The sequence below is a fragment of the Gordionus sp. m RMFG-2023 genome, chromosome 1 (genome assembly GCF_954871325.1).
Source record: "Gordionus sp. m RMFG-2023 chromosome 1, tfGorSpeb1-WG-v2, whole genome shotgun sequence".
Lineage (NCBI taxonomy): Eukaryota > Metazoa > Nematomorpha > Gordioida > Chordodea > Parachordodidae > Gordionus > Gordionus sp. m RMFG-2023.
The window spans coordinates 50,769,187-50,785,006 of record NC_088775.1 but is presented as its reverse complement, the minus strand read 5'-3'; the positions used below and the strand labels follow the sequence as shown (position 1 = coordinate 50,785,006).

At 27.8% G+C, this 15,820-nt stretch overlaps 1 protein-coding gene across 1 annotated transcript in view; it reads left to right on the top strand.

The window, feature by feature from the left end:
• The window catches only part of LOC135931676 (nucleolar complex protein 2 homolog), a 61,376-nt gene continuing 45,556 nt past the window's right edge, over window positions 1-15,820 (top strand). The window contains exons 1-5 of the mRNA XM_065468939.1: window positions 1-128; window positions 175-391; window positions 433-602; window positions 644-952; window positions 1,100-1,288. Coding sequence (XP_065325011.1) covers window positions 87-128; window positions 175-391; window positions 433-602; window positions 644-952; window positions 1,100-1,288 — 927 coding nt within the window. The 5' untranslated portion in view covers window positions 1-86. The remainder of the gene's footprint in view (window positions 129-174; window positions 392-432; window positions 603-643; window positions 953-1,099; window positions 1,289-15,820) is intronic.

Genomic DNA, 15,820 nt, shown 5'->3' with positions numbered 1-15,820 from the left:
AGCTGTCTAATTTGTGGGATGTATTAAAAGTATTCCGGTGCTTGCTAGCCATTTTAGTTAATATAATATTTTTTTTGAAACACAATATGACTAGGGATCTCTATCATCAAACTCCTCAGAAACTTGAAGTGATGAATTCTTATACCCATCGTTATACTTATTGTATGTTTTTAGGTTGATAGTGAAATAAGTAGTGGTGAAGAAATGCAGCCTCAAGATATAATCAAAGATTCTGATAAAATGGTTACCTTATCACAGATTAAACACCTCTCGAAGTGCATCAAAACTATAAATGACTTTGAAAAATATTTTAAAAAATTAACTTTTGCATTACAAGCAATTCTTAATATAGCTGATGAGCAGAATGATAAACATTCCCGAGATGGAAAAAGTTTTTTTTTATTTTTATTTATAATTTATTTTTTTAAATAGTATTTAATGCTATAGTGCAAACTTGTCTTATAGATGTTGAACCAGCTCTTAATAATTTTTTTCAAATCTCACCAAATGCAAAACCAGAAATATGGTTAGAAACTCTTAAAACAATTAAGTTTAAGAGGAATAGAACTTGCTTTTATCAGTATTTGTCTAATATAATTCATGTAAATTGATAAAGTTTTAACTAATTATATCATAATTATAGTTATCAAATCAATTATCATCGAAGGACTCATTACTAGCAGTTTTAAATCACATTAAAAGTTTGCTGCCAATCTTTTTATACTTTTCAAAGTTATTCAAGGATTTTTTAAATTTAATCATAAAGAGATGGGCTACCGACAATGATGAAACTCTACGAATATTATCATTTTTAATCATTGCCAATGTCATAAAAATTATTGAAATTATTAATAATGATACTAATCATGATTTTAATAAAGTGTTGGTAAATAATGGTCAAAAAAAATCAAAGATAAACTCAGGAAATTTTTCATACTTGATATTTATAAAGGTTTATTATTTAATTTACATATTCATAAAAAATTTATTTATTTTGACAATTGATAATGTATGGCCTCAAAAAATATTTCTTTGACTTAAAAATATCACTTTATTAATTCTTTATTCAATATTGTTTATGTAAAAATCTTATTTACAGAAAATGTACAAGACCTATGTTGCAAATGTCAAATTTACTAGCCAAGAAAATTTACCCATGATACATTTTATGCAAAAAACATTTATAGAAATACTAAATTTGAATTTAAATGAATCTTACAAATTTGCCTTTATTAATATTAGACAGCTTGGTGTACAATTAAGAAATGCTTTTAATACAAAACAAAATGTAAGCCAAATTTTAATATGGCATGGAATGAAAATAATAGTTATAAACTAGAGATGTACAGGATCAATAATTGATACTAGATTAGGGTGGATCTTCCCTTTTTGGATTCACTTGTTTTACCAAAGTAGCTGATTTTTGCTTGACTTTTTTGAAGATGTAATATATAACTAAAGCTGTAATAACTAATTACTTTCTACAAAAATTAGGTAACCATGTTACAATTGACATATTGAAGTAACAGCAATTTTTACATTATTCATTACCTTGCATTTTATTAGAGCTACACTAATATTGAATATTGGATAAGATCAGTATCGATATTTAGCATTTATATAATATTTATTTGGGAAAAGTATTTTAAAATATTTAACAAGTCATATTCAGCTATTATTAAAGAGCTTGATTTAGCCAATTTTTAAAAAGAGTGAAGTGTATATATTTTTCCCACAAATTGTAGAAAGTTTTGGACTTATATTGGTGAATTTTGAGGTTTAGGTAATAATATTTTAGCTAAAATCTGATTTAGCCTTTTTAAAATTTGCTTAAATAGATCTGTATAACAACCCTTAATCTATAAACACTCCAAAATGAGATTATTAACTTTTTAAAAATAAAAAAATAAAATCATTTATTCATTCTTTAATGCTAGTTAGTTCTTTATAAAATAAAAAATATATTTTTATTACACTGGTGCCAAGATAAATGGTAAATAAAAATTAATATAAATATCAGAGACCTGGCATGGCCCAGATACACGGGCCATGCTGCATTTTAATTTTTTTGAATATACCTAGTGTTGTTAATCGACTAAGTCTAGTCGACTTAGCCAAAAACTGGAGTCAAGTCTATCAACTTGAGTCGACTAGAGGACGAATAGTTTTATAAACTTAGTCGACTAGAGGAGAATAGTTTTATAAACTTAGTCAACTAGAGGAGAATAGTTTTATGAACTTAGTCGACTAGAAGACGAATAGTTTTATCAACTTAGTCGACTAGAGTACGAATAGTTTTATGAACTTAGTCTACTAGAGGACGAATAGTTCTATGAACTTGAGTCATCTACTAGAGGACAAATAATTTTATGAACTTGAGGCGTCAACTAGTGTACGAATAGTTCTATGAACTTGAGTATACTAAAGGACGAAGATTTTAAATTAGTTATTATTTATAAAACATTTTTTTATTTTTAACTTTAGATTTCCAACTTGAGTCGTTATATGAAATATAATATACTTGATAGTGATCTGCATCAGGCCTAATTTTTCAAGCCAGGCCTGAAATTTTTTTTAAAAAGTTTTGCCGGCTCGGCCCGAACCCGAAATGTTTTTAAAAAAGTTTTGCCGACTTGGCCTGGCCCGAATTATTTAAATATACAAAGTCATTTTTATAATTACTCATTTCAATATATAAAATCAAATATATTTATTTTACAATAAACATTCAATATATTGATACAGACCTGCCCGATTTTTTTTATTTAAAATATTAGGCCTGGCTCGAACCCGACTCTTTTAAATAGAATTAGGCCCAAGCCCGACCCCATGCCCATTTGGGCCGGGCCAGAGAACAAATGAATTATTGGAAATGGGGAAGATCGTGATTTAAATTTAGTCTAGAATTTTTAATATATTTTTTTTAAAGCTTTTATCAGAATTGTGAACATTATAACAATTTAATATAATATAGCGATACACTTTATACCAACAAGATGTTTATTATACAGGGTTGCATGTGTTTTATTTGGTGATATAATAAAAACAAAAACTATTAAGTGGTAAAATTATTAATTATGAAGTTTTTAAAAACATAAATGGGTCATTCCATGTCAAATGAGCAAAAAAAAATGAGATTTTCGGCCGACCCCCTTCGATTTTTTTAAAATTTAGTAAGCAAAGAAAGGTTAGTGTAGTTAAGAAATAGCCAAAATTTTAGCATCGTAACATTTATATTTTTGGAGATATTAGGGTTCAAAGTGGCAAAAATGACATATTTTTACCATTATCTGCCTTCATTCAATTAAGCATATATTAAAAACTATCTAATTGTAAATAACAAATTTAATATCAAAATTACGTACAAAGATTCTACTTTTAGATAAAAAAAAAATTTTTTTTTCAATTTCCGGCCATTTTATTAAATATATAAGGACTAAAAACGATTTTTTAGAAATTATACGACCTTCAATTTTTTTAAAAAATTTAGTAGACAACACTGAACTCTTCCTTTATATTTATAAAAAAAAATTGGTCTGGGACGAGGCCATCTTCATTCTCAAAATCGATAAAAATGTTTAGAAAAGTGTATAAATATTTTCCCGAAAGGGGGCGTCTTTGCATAAATTTATATTTAAATCAGTTTTTAATGGTTTTTCTTAGACTATTTGATATAATTTAAAGGAGTATTTATCTTGTAAGTGAAAATAACAATAAATGGGCATTCAATTATAGAAATTGCCTATCGATAAAAGAAATTCAATTTATTACTTTATTTATAATTTTTTATAAAATTTTTTGCTAATATAACATATATTAATATTAATAAAATATATTCAGCCAAATTTATACTTCTTGAATATATGAATCAGAATCTTTAGCATTTCATATATGGCGCCCTAAATATTAAAAATAATTGATATAATATAAATTTTAAAATCTAATATATAACTCACTTTTAAAAGATTCTAATTTTTCGGTAGCGCATTTACTTTCTTGTGACGACAATGTGTAACTACGGCCAGTAGCAGTTAACGGTGAAACTAATGTTAAGATATGACATTTTGGCAAGTAGCGAGTGTCGTCTATACTTGAAAATGTAAAGGAATTAGAAGGTCCGGATGGGTGTAAAAACTTTATATATATTTCTTCCTCCTTTTGATTTTTCCCTAAAACTAAGGCTAACCACTAATTAGAATCATAAACACATGTTATATACCCTGATATCTCTCCAAAAATGATACTTTCATCATTATATGATAAATATTCTATATTACTTTCTATTGAATTGGAATACATTTTACTCTTAAATTGATGTAGACCTGTGGGAATCACCGTGTGAATTTTCTGTGTTCCAGGTATAGGTCTCGTTTTTGAAAACCTTTCCCTGAGTAATATTTCTTCGTGATCATAATTTTCCTGGGTCATATATTCAAAATATATGCCATTAATATTTTCTTTAGCGAACTCGTACAATTCATATGATGTGGTTATTTGCTTTGAGTAAGGTCTTTGTAAACTAGCTCTAGCGGCTAATCTTTTAACAGTGCCACCAATCCCATCACAAACACTTTTCCCATGTGCTGTAGCAGAAAAATGCCATTCTGCCTGTATCCCGAAATCCATCTCATGATGGCAAATATTAATAAAATTTTTACGATTTTTATACTGTGCAGCAGATCCATCGGAAAAATAAAAAATTTTATTTGGCATACAAATTTTATTAATTAAAAAATTTACCAATGTTTTTTGGAAATAATGTACTGCTATTGTATTGTGTTGCAAAGATTGGGATATCATTACATAATTTAGGCAACAAATATTGGCTAAATTATCTTTATAATATATAACAAAAGGGTGAACAGTGGATTGAGCTCTATTCCAATGATAACTTTGTACTTCATCCTGAAGTATAAAGCTGTAGTTTTCTGAAAAATCACATAAAATTAAATATTGGCCTTTGTCTAAGTTCAATTTTAGATTTTTTTGATACAATGATTGTTGCGTTGAAATAAAAGAATGGGGTAATAAAGATTCCATTTTTTCAAAAAAGGCATTGATAAATTCATCTACTGGCTTGGTTATTGTTTCAAGAGTGGTTCTATCTACGGATAGCCATTGTTTGTATGTTATAAATTCGATGTCCTTAGAACGAAACAATATTTCTATTTGGTGGCGTAAATTTGTTGACCCTGGACAATTATCACATTTGCCCAAATAACAGGATGGTTGAGGCGGATTACAAATTATTAAGGGTAAAATATGTTTATATGTTTTAATGGGCAACATATCATCTTTGGTTAAATTGGGTAAATTTGATCCAATGATCATTAATTTAAAATTTTGGTGGTAGCTGCAAACACAAACATTATGTCTACCACTACCTCCTACGAGTATACAATTTTTTGGGCGAATTCTTGCAAATTTCGAAAAACCGATTTTAACATCAGGCCTCATTTCTTTAAAAAATATATAAATTTCTTTCAAATTATCTAAAATTAATCTCTTTTGTATTGTATTCTTTTTTCCGTCTTCGGTCAAAATTGAAAGGCAATCTTTCTTGCCTGGCATGATTCTGCTTATTTCGTCCGTACAATAAAATTCTTGTACAATTTTAACTGTACATTCGTCTATAGTATTTCCAGGCTTGGGGTTAGGGGTTGATAAAAATCCCTTTTCCGCTATCAATAATTTAGCTTGTCTTGCCATGTATTTTGTTGTAATAAATTCATTCATTATTTTGGACACTGTCCAATTCTTTGGTAATATCGTCAAAATTTTATATTTATCAGTTTTAGATAAGAGTGAAATTTTTTTTTAATATTAATTAGAATACCATCATCTTTATCGATAGTAGCTGGCTCAATCGCATTTATATCTAAATGAGTTTCTATAGCCTTTTTTATTTTGGTAATTTTTTTAATTGGATATCTTTTTTCTCTCAACCTTTTCTTTTTTATTGGAGATTCTCCAATTTCTATCAATGATGTATTAATTGATTCATAAGCCAGGTTCTCTTCGATATGATGAATATCATGGTCTTTAAATGCGTCATTTGACTTACTAGCTGTTCCGAGTTTTCTTCGACATTTATCACATATCTTATCATCTGAGTGAAGTGACATCCAAGATTGTACATTTCTAAGATTTGTAGTTACATTATTATGTTTTAGTATTTTAAAAGGGTTACAGCATCTAGTTTTTCGAATAAGATTGTTCATTTTATTGAAATTCTATATGATAAAACAAATTAATTTATAAAAATATCACCGAATATCTAATAATTACAGGTGTACCGATTAGGGGGTTAATCCGATACGATATTGCAGATATTATATTGATATCGGCCAAATAACCGATATCACTAATCTGATTTTGCTCGCTCTACATATTATATATTTTATCATAGTTTAAAACAAATAATTATAATTTAAATTAACCTAGTATTTCAGGACTATTTATTCATGTAAAATTCTATATAAAATTTAGTAAAAATATGGTATAATCATTTTTTGTTCCAAAAACCCTATTTTGATGTAGAAAGTAACTGGTTAATTTTTGAAAAAATTATTGATTTAGTTTTAAAACCAAAAATATCCTTATAAGACATTATTAATTATTTTCATTTAGTTTTTTATAAAATTTATAGCTTCAATTAAATAATTTTTTTACCTTTGATATTATAAGAATAATTAGAATTTATTATAGTTTTTTAAAATACCAAGAAATTAATTAAAAAATGAATTAATATAATAAGCATGTGTTATTGAATGATTAATCAATTTTAAATTTTTCTTTATTTTATTGATTGAAACACTCATTTATTCTTATTTACAAGTAAAGCTATGCCGATTTTAGAAAATCCGATCCAATATTTATATTGTTTGGGTTATTGATGATACTTTTATTTTGTATATAATTTTATAATAATAATAAATTAATATTTGTAATATTTTATTAGCTTTTCCACGTCAATGGAAGAATTATAATTCTTCATATATTATTTTTTTTTGGTAAAAACAAAACAATAAATACAATGTACATAATATGGAGACACAAAAAAAATATAATATATCTTGACTTTGAAAAATTTATTTTTTTTGCGACGATCACATTATTTTAAAAAATTGATCGATATTTGGTGGATCATATTTTATTAATATTCGTTAAATATATGTTATATGGGCAAATATATAATAATTATAAATAATAATGTAATAAATTGAGTTTCTTTTATCGATAGATAATTTCTATACTTGAATGAAAGCCCCATAAGTGAAGAAAATATTATAATTTATATTTACAAGATGAATAATCCTTTAAATTATATCAAATAGTCCAAGAAAAACCATTAAAAACTGATTTAAATATAAATTTATGCAAAGACGCCCCCTTTCGGGAAAATATTTATACACTTTTCTAAACATTTTTATCGATTTTGAGAATGAAGATGGCCTCGTCCCAGACCAATTTTTTTTTATAAATATAAAGGAAGAGTTCAGTGTTGTCTACTAAATTTTTTTAAAAAATTGAAGGTCGTATAATTTCTAAAAAATCGTTTTTAGTCCTTATATATTTAATAAAATAGCCGGAAATCGAAAAAATAAATATTTTTTTTTATCTAAAAGTAGAATCTTTGTAAGTAATTTTGATATTAAATTTGTTATTTACAATTAGATAGTTTTTAAGATATGCTTAATTGAATGAAGGCAGATAATGGTAAAAATACGACATTTTTGCCACTTTGAACCCTAATATCTCCAAAAATATAAATGTTACGAGGCTAAAATTTTGGCTATTTCTTAGTTACATTGACCTTTCTTTGCTTACCAAATTTTAAAAAAATCGAAGGGGGTCGGCCGAATCGTGGTTGATTTGTCATGGAAGATCCCAAATACCTCATTTATGTATTAAGAAAAAAAATAGTTTAAGTGAATATTTTTCCAAATTTTTACAATAATTTTTATTTAAAAAAGTAACATAAGAATTTACCTATGAAATGTTTCTAGAATATCGTAAGTAATTGGAAAATTAATTATTTGGAAGTATAAGTGGTAATACTGTATTATATAAATCATCAACAAAAAATAATACTATGTATTTAATGATCTTTATTTCAGATTCTATGAACCTTCTCAATATTTATCATAAAGACTTACATAAAGAATTTAAACTTAAAATCAGCCACGACCCACCTTTAAAGTAATTAACTTATATTGCAGATAAATGTAAATAAACGCCGTTCTTTTTTTTCTATAGAAAAGCGCTTAGAAGAACGAAATATAAAAATTATCAACCAAAGAATATTTTATTTTGTATATATTATAATAATCTATAATTGCCCCCCCCCCATATAAACTCTGGAAAAGTTTCTTGCCTTAATTTGTTAACCGAGGCATTTGACGTATCAATATGTTTGGCAATGTCCTTTATTTTCATTCTTACCATTTCTGGCTGGGACAACAATTTGATTACTATGTCAATTTTCTCTTTTTTCCAGCAATTATATTTTCTTTTTGGGTTTTGAATTTCCAGTGAGTTTATAGGGTTTATTATAGTAGAATTGGCACTTATAGCAGATTGCGAAAATGATGTGGAAAAGGAATGATTAGATAAAAAGGAATTATTATTATAGTATAACGAGGAATTTCTAAAACTAGTATTGGTATTATTGCATAAAATATTATTAATATTAAACATTTTAAATTTAAAAAATTAGTTTTTTGTAATTAAAAAGTTTTATGAGAAATTTTTATTAATTGTAAAAAATTTTCCTAATACATAAATGTGGTATTTATGTTTTTTAAAAACTTCATAATTAATTATTATACCACTTAATAGTTTTTGTTTTTATTATATCACCAAATAAAACACATGCAACCCTGTGAAAATCGCGAAGGGGGTGGGGGTGTTAATGCTTAAAACCTATTCATACTGTGATGTATATTGCCGACTTTTTTTAGATGAACCAGAGCTCTATTATGTCAAGAAAAACATTGGTTTTAGTGTAGACCTTTTTTTTTATCGGGATAATTTTTTATCCCAAGAAAATACTTTATGCCTGGAAATTTTTTTTCAATAATTTATAATAATTTTAACCATCTAAAACTCCCCCTAGTCAAGGACGCGATTTCTACCAGACTCATTGAATATTCAGCAATTCTTGCAAAGCAATCAAAATTCAACTTTAGAAAAATGTTGGAGTGATTTTAAATGTATCTTGCTGTCTACTTGTAAGGACTTCACGAATATTAGAGGCCCTCCTGTCAGAGATTGGGTTTCCCCGCTTACGGCGTCTAAGATTGCTGAATTGAAATCTAAGAGTCACAGGGACAAGGATTTATGGAAACAAATTCAAAGACTCCTAAGATCAGATAGACGTAAATATGTTGCCGAGAAGGCTAAGGAGATCGAAGTAGACATGAAGTGCAATAAATTGTACGATGCATACAAGAAATTAAAGCTTTTCTGCTTTCGAACTTTAGAAGTCTCCCGAAACTGAAGATAAATAACAATATTATATGTGACCCTGAGGAGCAGATGAAGCTCTGGTTGGACCATTATTCGTATATGTTTAACTCTGAACATCTAGTCTCATTTACAGAGTGCGACCAAATTCCTCCTAGTTCAAATTTTACAAATGGGGAGATTAAGAGGGCTATCCTTAAACTAGGGAACAACAAAGCGGCGGGACTGGATAACATTAAAGCGGAGCACTTAAAAGTCTCTCCTGATTACATTTCTGTGTTTTTACTTATGGTCTTCAACAAGATCTGGGCTTCTGGTGTCACTCCTAGAGAATGGAACTTATCCTTCATTTGTAACTTCCCTAAGGTTCCTAATCCTTCTACTTTTGACGACTATAGAGCGATTGCGCTGACATCTATCGCCTCTAAAGTATTCATGGTACTTCTAAGGAACCGTATATTAAATTCTACAAACCACCTGTTATCAAACTATATTTGTGCATATAGACCAGGCAGAAATATCCTGCAACCCATACTAGCATTAAAAATCACTCTACAGAAATGCTATAGATATAAGCTCCCTTTTCTATTCATCTTCGTGGATTTTAGGAAAGCTTTCGATTGCATAAAACACGAGGTTCTGTGGAAAATCCTAACAGATATTGGTGTGGATGTAAATATAGTAAGAATCCTGAGTAACCACTATAGTTCATTGATGGTTACCTTTAAAGTAGAAAATATTCAATCTCCATCCTTCATGGTGCGGAAAGGAGTTAAGCAAGGATGCGTCTTATCTCCAATTCTATTCAACATCATTATGAACAAAATAATTGCGGATACGCTGGGAGCGTTTAATCTTTTAACTTTATCCAGTCGCAACAACCTAAACTTGAAACATCGTATAATCTCCTATGCCGATGACATAGTAATAATTACTAAATCCCTAGATGAGGCTTCTTGTATTCTTGATATACTTAAAGCTTATAGTGGAGAGATAGGATTAACTATAAACATGAATAAAACAGTCGTTATGCCCTCTCCATGGGCAGAGATAAACCTGGTACGGACAACGGAATTATTGGGGATTAGATCGGTTAAGGAGTTTAAGTACCTTGGAGTAAATCTGGATAATAAAGGACACATAAAGAATGAGGTAGAATTAAGATTGAAACACGCGAAAGCAGTGTTTTACAAATATATTAAATGGATGACTAGGGAGATCTCGGTTAAGAGCAGACTACAAGTTTTCAACTCTATGATCATTCCTATTCTTATATATGGAAGTGATACATGGGATGTCAACAAGACCCAGATAAAGAAGCTTCAGGTGTTTGTAAATAGATGTCTGAGACTTATTAATGGATATATATATCCTAGAGTCATTTCAAATGTAAGTCTATGGAGTTTATCCAAACATACTCCGGTAGCGGTCCAACTCAAAAAGAGAAGAGTTCAACTGTTTGCTCATATTTTAGCATTCGAGGCCCTTAGTTGGCTCCTGATATACAAAAACAAGAGCTACTACAAATACAAAACGTACTGGCTAAACAAAACCCTAACAGATATCGTAAAGATGAATATTAGCCTAACGCAATTCACCCAGATAAATAATAATAAAAACGCGATAAATAAACTGTTAAAAATAAAGGCCAATTACCTTATTGACCACTAACCTCCCCCCACGATAATACGTTGTGACACTTCCTCCCTGTCCCCATCATCACTTCATCTATGAAGTGAGAACGGTAAATATTATTTTATTTTAATCATATTTATTTACAGATTATATGAACATTATAGCTACTCCTAAGACTTAAATTGTAACATTGCCAATATGACCCTTCCATAATCAAAACTTACTTAATCGGGCATGGGCTTTTATCTGTCCCTTTTACTTCCCATGGGCGTTTAAGTGAGTGGCTTTGCCACTTACGCGCACAGGTAACTGTGGCCTGCCCAAAAATCGTGGATGGTCTTCTTAATTATTTTCCCTTTTTTTATCCTAGTTTGATGAGTTTTTTCATAAGAGAACCAAGCGTTGCTCTGTTGTATATATAACTTTTGCTATATGTACGACGTTTTAGGGCTAGTGCGCTTAATATCACGTATCACGTAAAATAATTTTAAATATGATTGTGCAATAAAAAAATTATTAATAAAATATAAGAATAAATAATTAAAAATTATTACCCCCCTCCCACACTTCAATAATAACCAATCCATCCCCTTGTTTCTTTCTCCCAAAATAAATCTATCTATTTATAAATAAACTAGTAAATAGCCCGTCAAAAATGACGGGAAATGAAAATTTTCTTCTTACTTTTATGCATGTTACCTGTTATTTGAAAATAATATCCAATTTTTATTCTTCTTAACCCCTCATCCCTTCAGGCCAGGTATAATCCATTAAAACTAAGTGCTATGGTTTGAGTAAAAATAAATTTAAAGCATTTACTTGATAATACCAATATTATTTGTTAAATATTACTGATTACTTATACCTAATATTTAATATTAAAAAAAATTTCCTACAAAGTCAAAAGCCATATTAATTATGAAAATTCTTCCAAGCCCAATGAAAGATCATAATAATTTTGGTAGTTGAGAACTGAAATAAAATATTTAAATAATCATAATGAATTTAAAAATACAATCAAAATCCAGATTTTCATGGGCCTTGGTTTTTTGATCAGGTCAAGCCCAGGCCTGCAAAAAAATTTGTTTTGGGCCAATGTCTGACCTATAATTAATAATAAAAAAATTCTCAAGCGTCCAAGCTTATAATAATTTTGAAAAATTTTCTCCAAGCCCAGCCCAATATAATTTATAAAAATATTTTCCAAGCCCAGCCTAACCCATAATAATTTTATAAAAAAAATTTCTCAAACCTGGCTAACCGATAGTAATTTTCCAAGCCTGGAGATAGGTAAATCTTTAAAAACCATATCTATTTTTTAGTCTATTTTAACCTAGCTCACTCCAACCAAGGCCAATCCATTAAGACTAAGAGTGAATACTATTTTTTTGAATAAAAATATATTTAAATTAGATTTTACCTGAGGGCCATATAAATATTCTGTGTTAAATATTACACCTATGCCTAATATTTAAAAAAATCCAAAGCCAGGTCCTCGCACTTGGTTTTCTTAAACCTGCAAAAGACCATAATAATTTTGATAGTTGAGGACTGAAATAAAATATATAAAAAGTCACAATGCATTTAAAAATACAATCAGAATATGAAATTTGCATGGCCCTTGGTTTTTGATCAGGCCTTGCCATGTCTTCAAAAGAAATTTTCAGGCCAATTTCTAGTCCATATTTAAAATTAAAAAATTCACAGGAATCTTAGACTATAATAATTATGAAAAATGTTTCTCAAGCTAGGTCCAAGTCCATATTAACGGTGAAAAATATTTCCCAAGCCCAGGAAATCCCAAATAATTTATTTGATCCAGAAAAATAGGTCTGATGTAAGGGGCTTATAAGAATTAAATCTGTCTAATTTCAAAATTATAATCAAATGAAGGGTAAATTTCTGATTTACCTATGATTCTACTGGTGAGCTCCTGTATATGAAATTCATGAATACATATTAAAGTACCATTATGAAAATATGTTCATCCTAATTTAAATTTTAAACAAACCATTTTAAATTTTGATATTTCCAATACATGCTCACAGTACACATTGCAACAATTTTACCTCTTTTACTCTTAAATTTTAATATATATATATAATTTATTAATAAAGTATATTTAATACCATACACACCAACTAAATAATTACCCTTCAACACATGGTTTTTTGATCAGTTCTGGCTGTCTGCAAAAAATTTTAGACCAATCTATAACCCATATTTAAAATTCAAAAATCTTAGCACCTCTATTTTAAATTTTATTCAATATGATTTCCATCACATTTTTTATTTTGATATTTCCAATACATGCTCACAGTACACATTGCAACAATTTTACCTCTTTTACTCTTAAATTATAATATATATATAAAATTTATTAATAAAGTATATTTAATACCATACACACCAACTAAATAATTACCCTTCAACACTAGGTTTTTTGATCAGTTCTGGCTGTCTGCAAAAAATTTTAGACCAATCTATAACCCATATTTAAAATTCAAAAATCTTAGCACCTCTATTTAAATTTTATTCAACATGATTTCCATCACATTTTTTATTTTGATATTTCCAATACATGCTCACAGTACACATTGCAATAATTTTACCTCTTTTACTCTTAAATTTTAATATATATAATTTATTAATAAAGTATATTTAATACCATGCACACCAACTAAATAATTACCCTTCAACGCATGGTTTTTTGATCAGTTCTGGCTGTCTGCAAAAAAATTTCAGACCAATCTATAACCCATATTTAAAATTCAAAAATCTTAGCACCTCTATTTTAAATTTTATTCAATATGATTTCCATCACATTTTTAAATTTTGATATTTCTAATACATGCTCACAGTATACATTGAACAATTTTATCTCTTTTACTCTTAAATTTTAATATTTATATAAAATTTATTAATAAAGTATATTTAATACCATACACACAAACTAAATAATTACCCTTCAACACATGGTTTTTTGATCAGTTCTGGCTGTCTGCAAAAAATTTTAGACCAATCTATAACCCATATTTAAAATTCAAAAATCTTAGCACCTCTATTTTAAATTTTATTCAATATGATTTCCATCACATTTTTAATTTGATATTTCTAATACATGCTCACAGTATACATTGGACAATTTTACCTATCTTATTCTTAAATTTTAATATTTATATAAAATTTATTAATAAAGTATATTTAATACCATACACACAAACTAAACAATTACCCTTCAACATCTATATAATTGAAATTGGTGCATAAAATGATTGTTAATTTAAATTAAATATATATGAAGAATTATCGTAAAATAAAAAGTTAAGGGGGGCTGCGTTGAAAGAACGTTTGCCTTCCAATCGTGAAGTCGCAAGTTATTCCGGGGATGGCAAAAAAAAATTAAAAAAATATATATTTATTATTATCGTAAAATAAAAAGTTGAGGAGTGCTGCATTGAAAGAACGTTTGCCTTTCCAATCGTGAAGTCGCAAGTTCGAATCCCGGGGATGGCAAAAAAAAATTAACATTACACTATATAGTCTCCTTATATTTTAAATACATTAAGGAGATACGAAAACGATCATCATGTGATTATGGAGATTATATATATTAGATTTTTGATATGTTTAAACGATTTATATTTTTTAATAAATAAAGAATAGTAAATAAATCATATATTAAAATTGCACATATACAGTAATAATATGATTTGTTATTGTACAAATATAACACTATTTATTATAAATCATTTTAAGAATTTGAAAATAAAAATATTGACAAAGAAACTTCTAAATATAAGATATTATTCCTCCTTCCTACCCTATGCCCCCTCCCCTGATAATGAATTTTATGTGATATATCAAATTTTATCACCGATCTTTGAATTAAAAAAAATTGATAATAAATTTAAATAAAAGTCAATTAATTTCATTTCAAGCTTCTTTTTTTGATTTATAAATTTAACCCCCTTTTTTAATATTAAATTTATATGTTTTATCACATTTTCAATTTATAAGAATAATTTTTTAATATAAACGCCCCTTTTTTAAGAAAATGTTTTTCGATGTTTTGATTTCTTGTCCCTCGAGGAAACGCATAATAAGAATAAATACATTATTTATCAGAAACCTGCAGAGGTATCATATGTACGGCTTAAAAAAATGTCGGCCTGGTCCGGGTTTTATATTTTCAAGCTCGGCCCAGATTTTTCTGATAAAATATTTTTCGGTCCGGATTTCTATAAAAAAAGATTTTCGGCCTGGGTGTATAAATTTTTTTTGTTTTGGGTTTTAAAAAAAATTAAAATATACCAATTCGGCATTTTACGGATCTTTATGTGATATATTATTCTATGATATCCAATTTTTAAATGTATCTATTTATTTTTTATATATAATAATGGCGATTTACAATATTCGTCCAGGCCTGGAACTTTTTTTAAAAAAAGTTTCTGTTATTTATAAAATTTATGGTAAATGTATAGCATTTATTTGAATATTCATAAGAATAATTTAACATACTTTTGGTGGGTCTTAACATTCAAAATATTCATATTTATCATGATTTTTGATCATATTAGTAGACACCAGGAGCTTAGCCAGGAATTTGCTTGGGTGTGGGGGGGGGGGATAATTTTTATAAAAATAATTCAAAAATTTCTCCTTAAATAAATATTGAACATCTAAAATTTTGTAAATTTATTTATTAGGATTA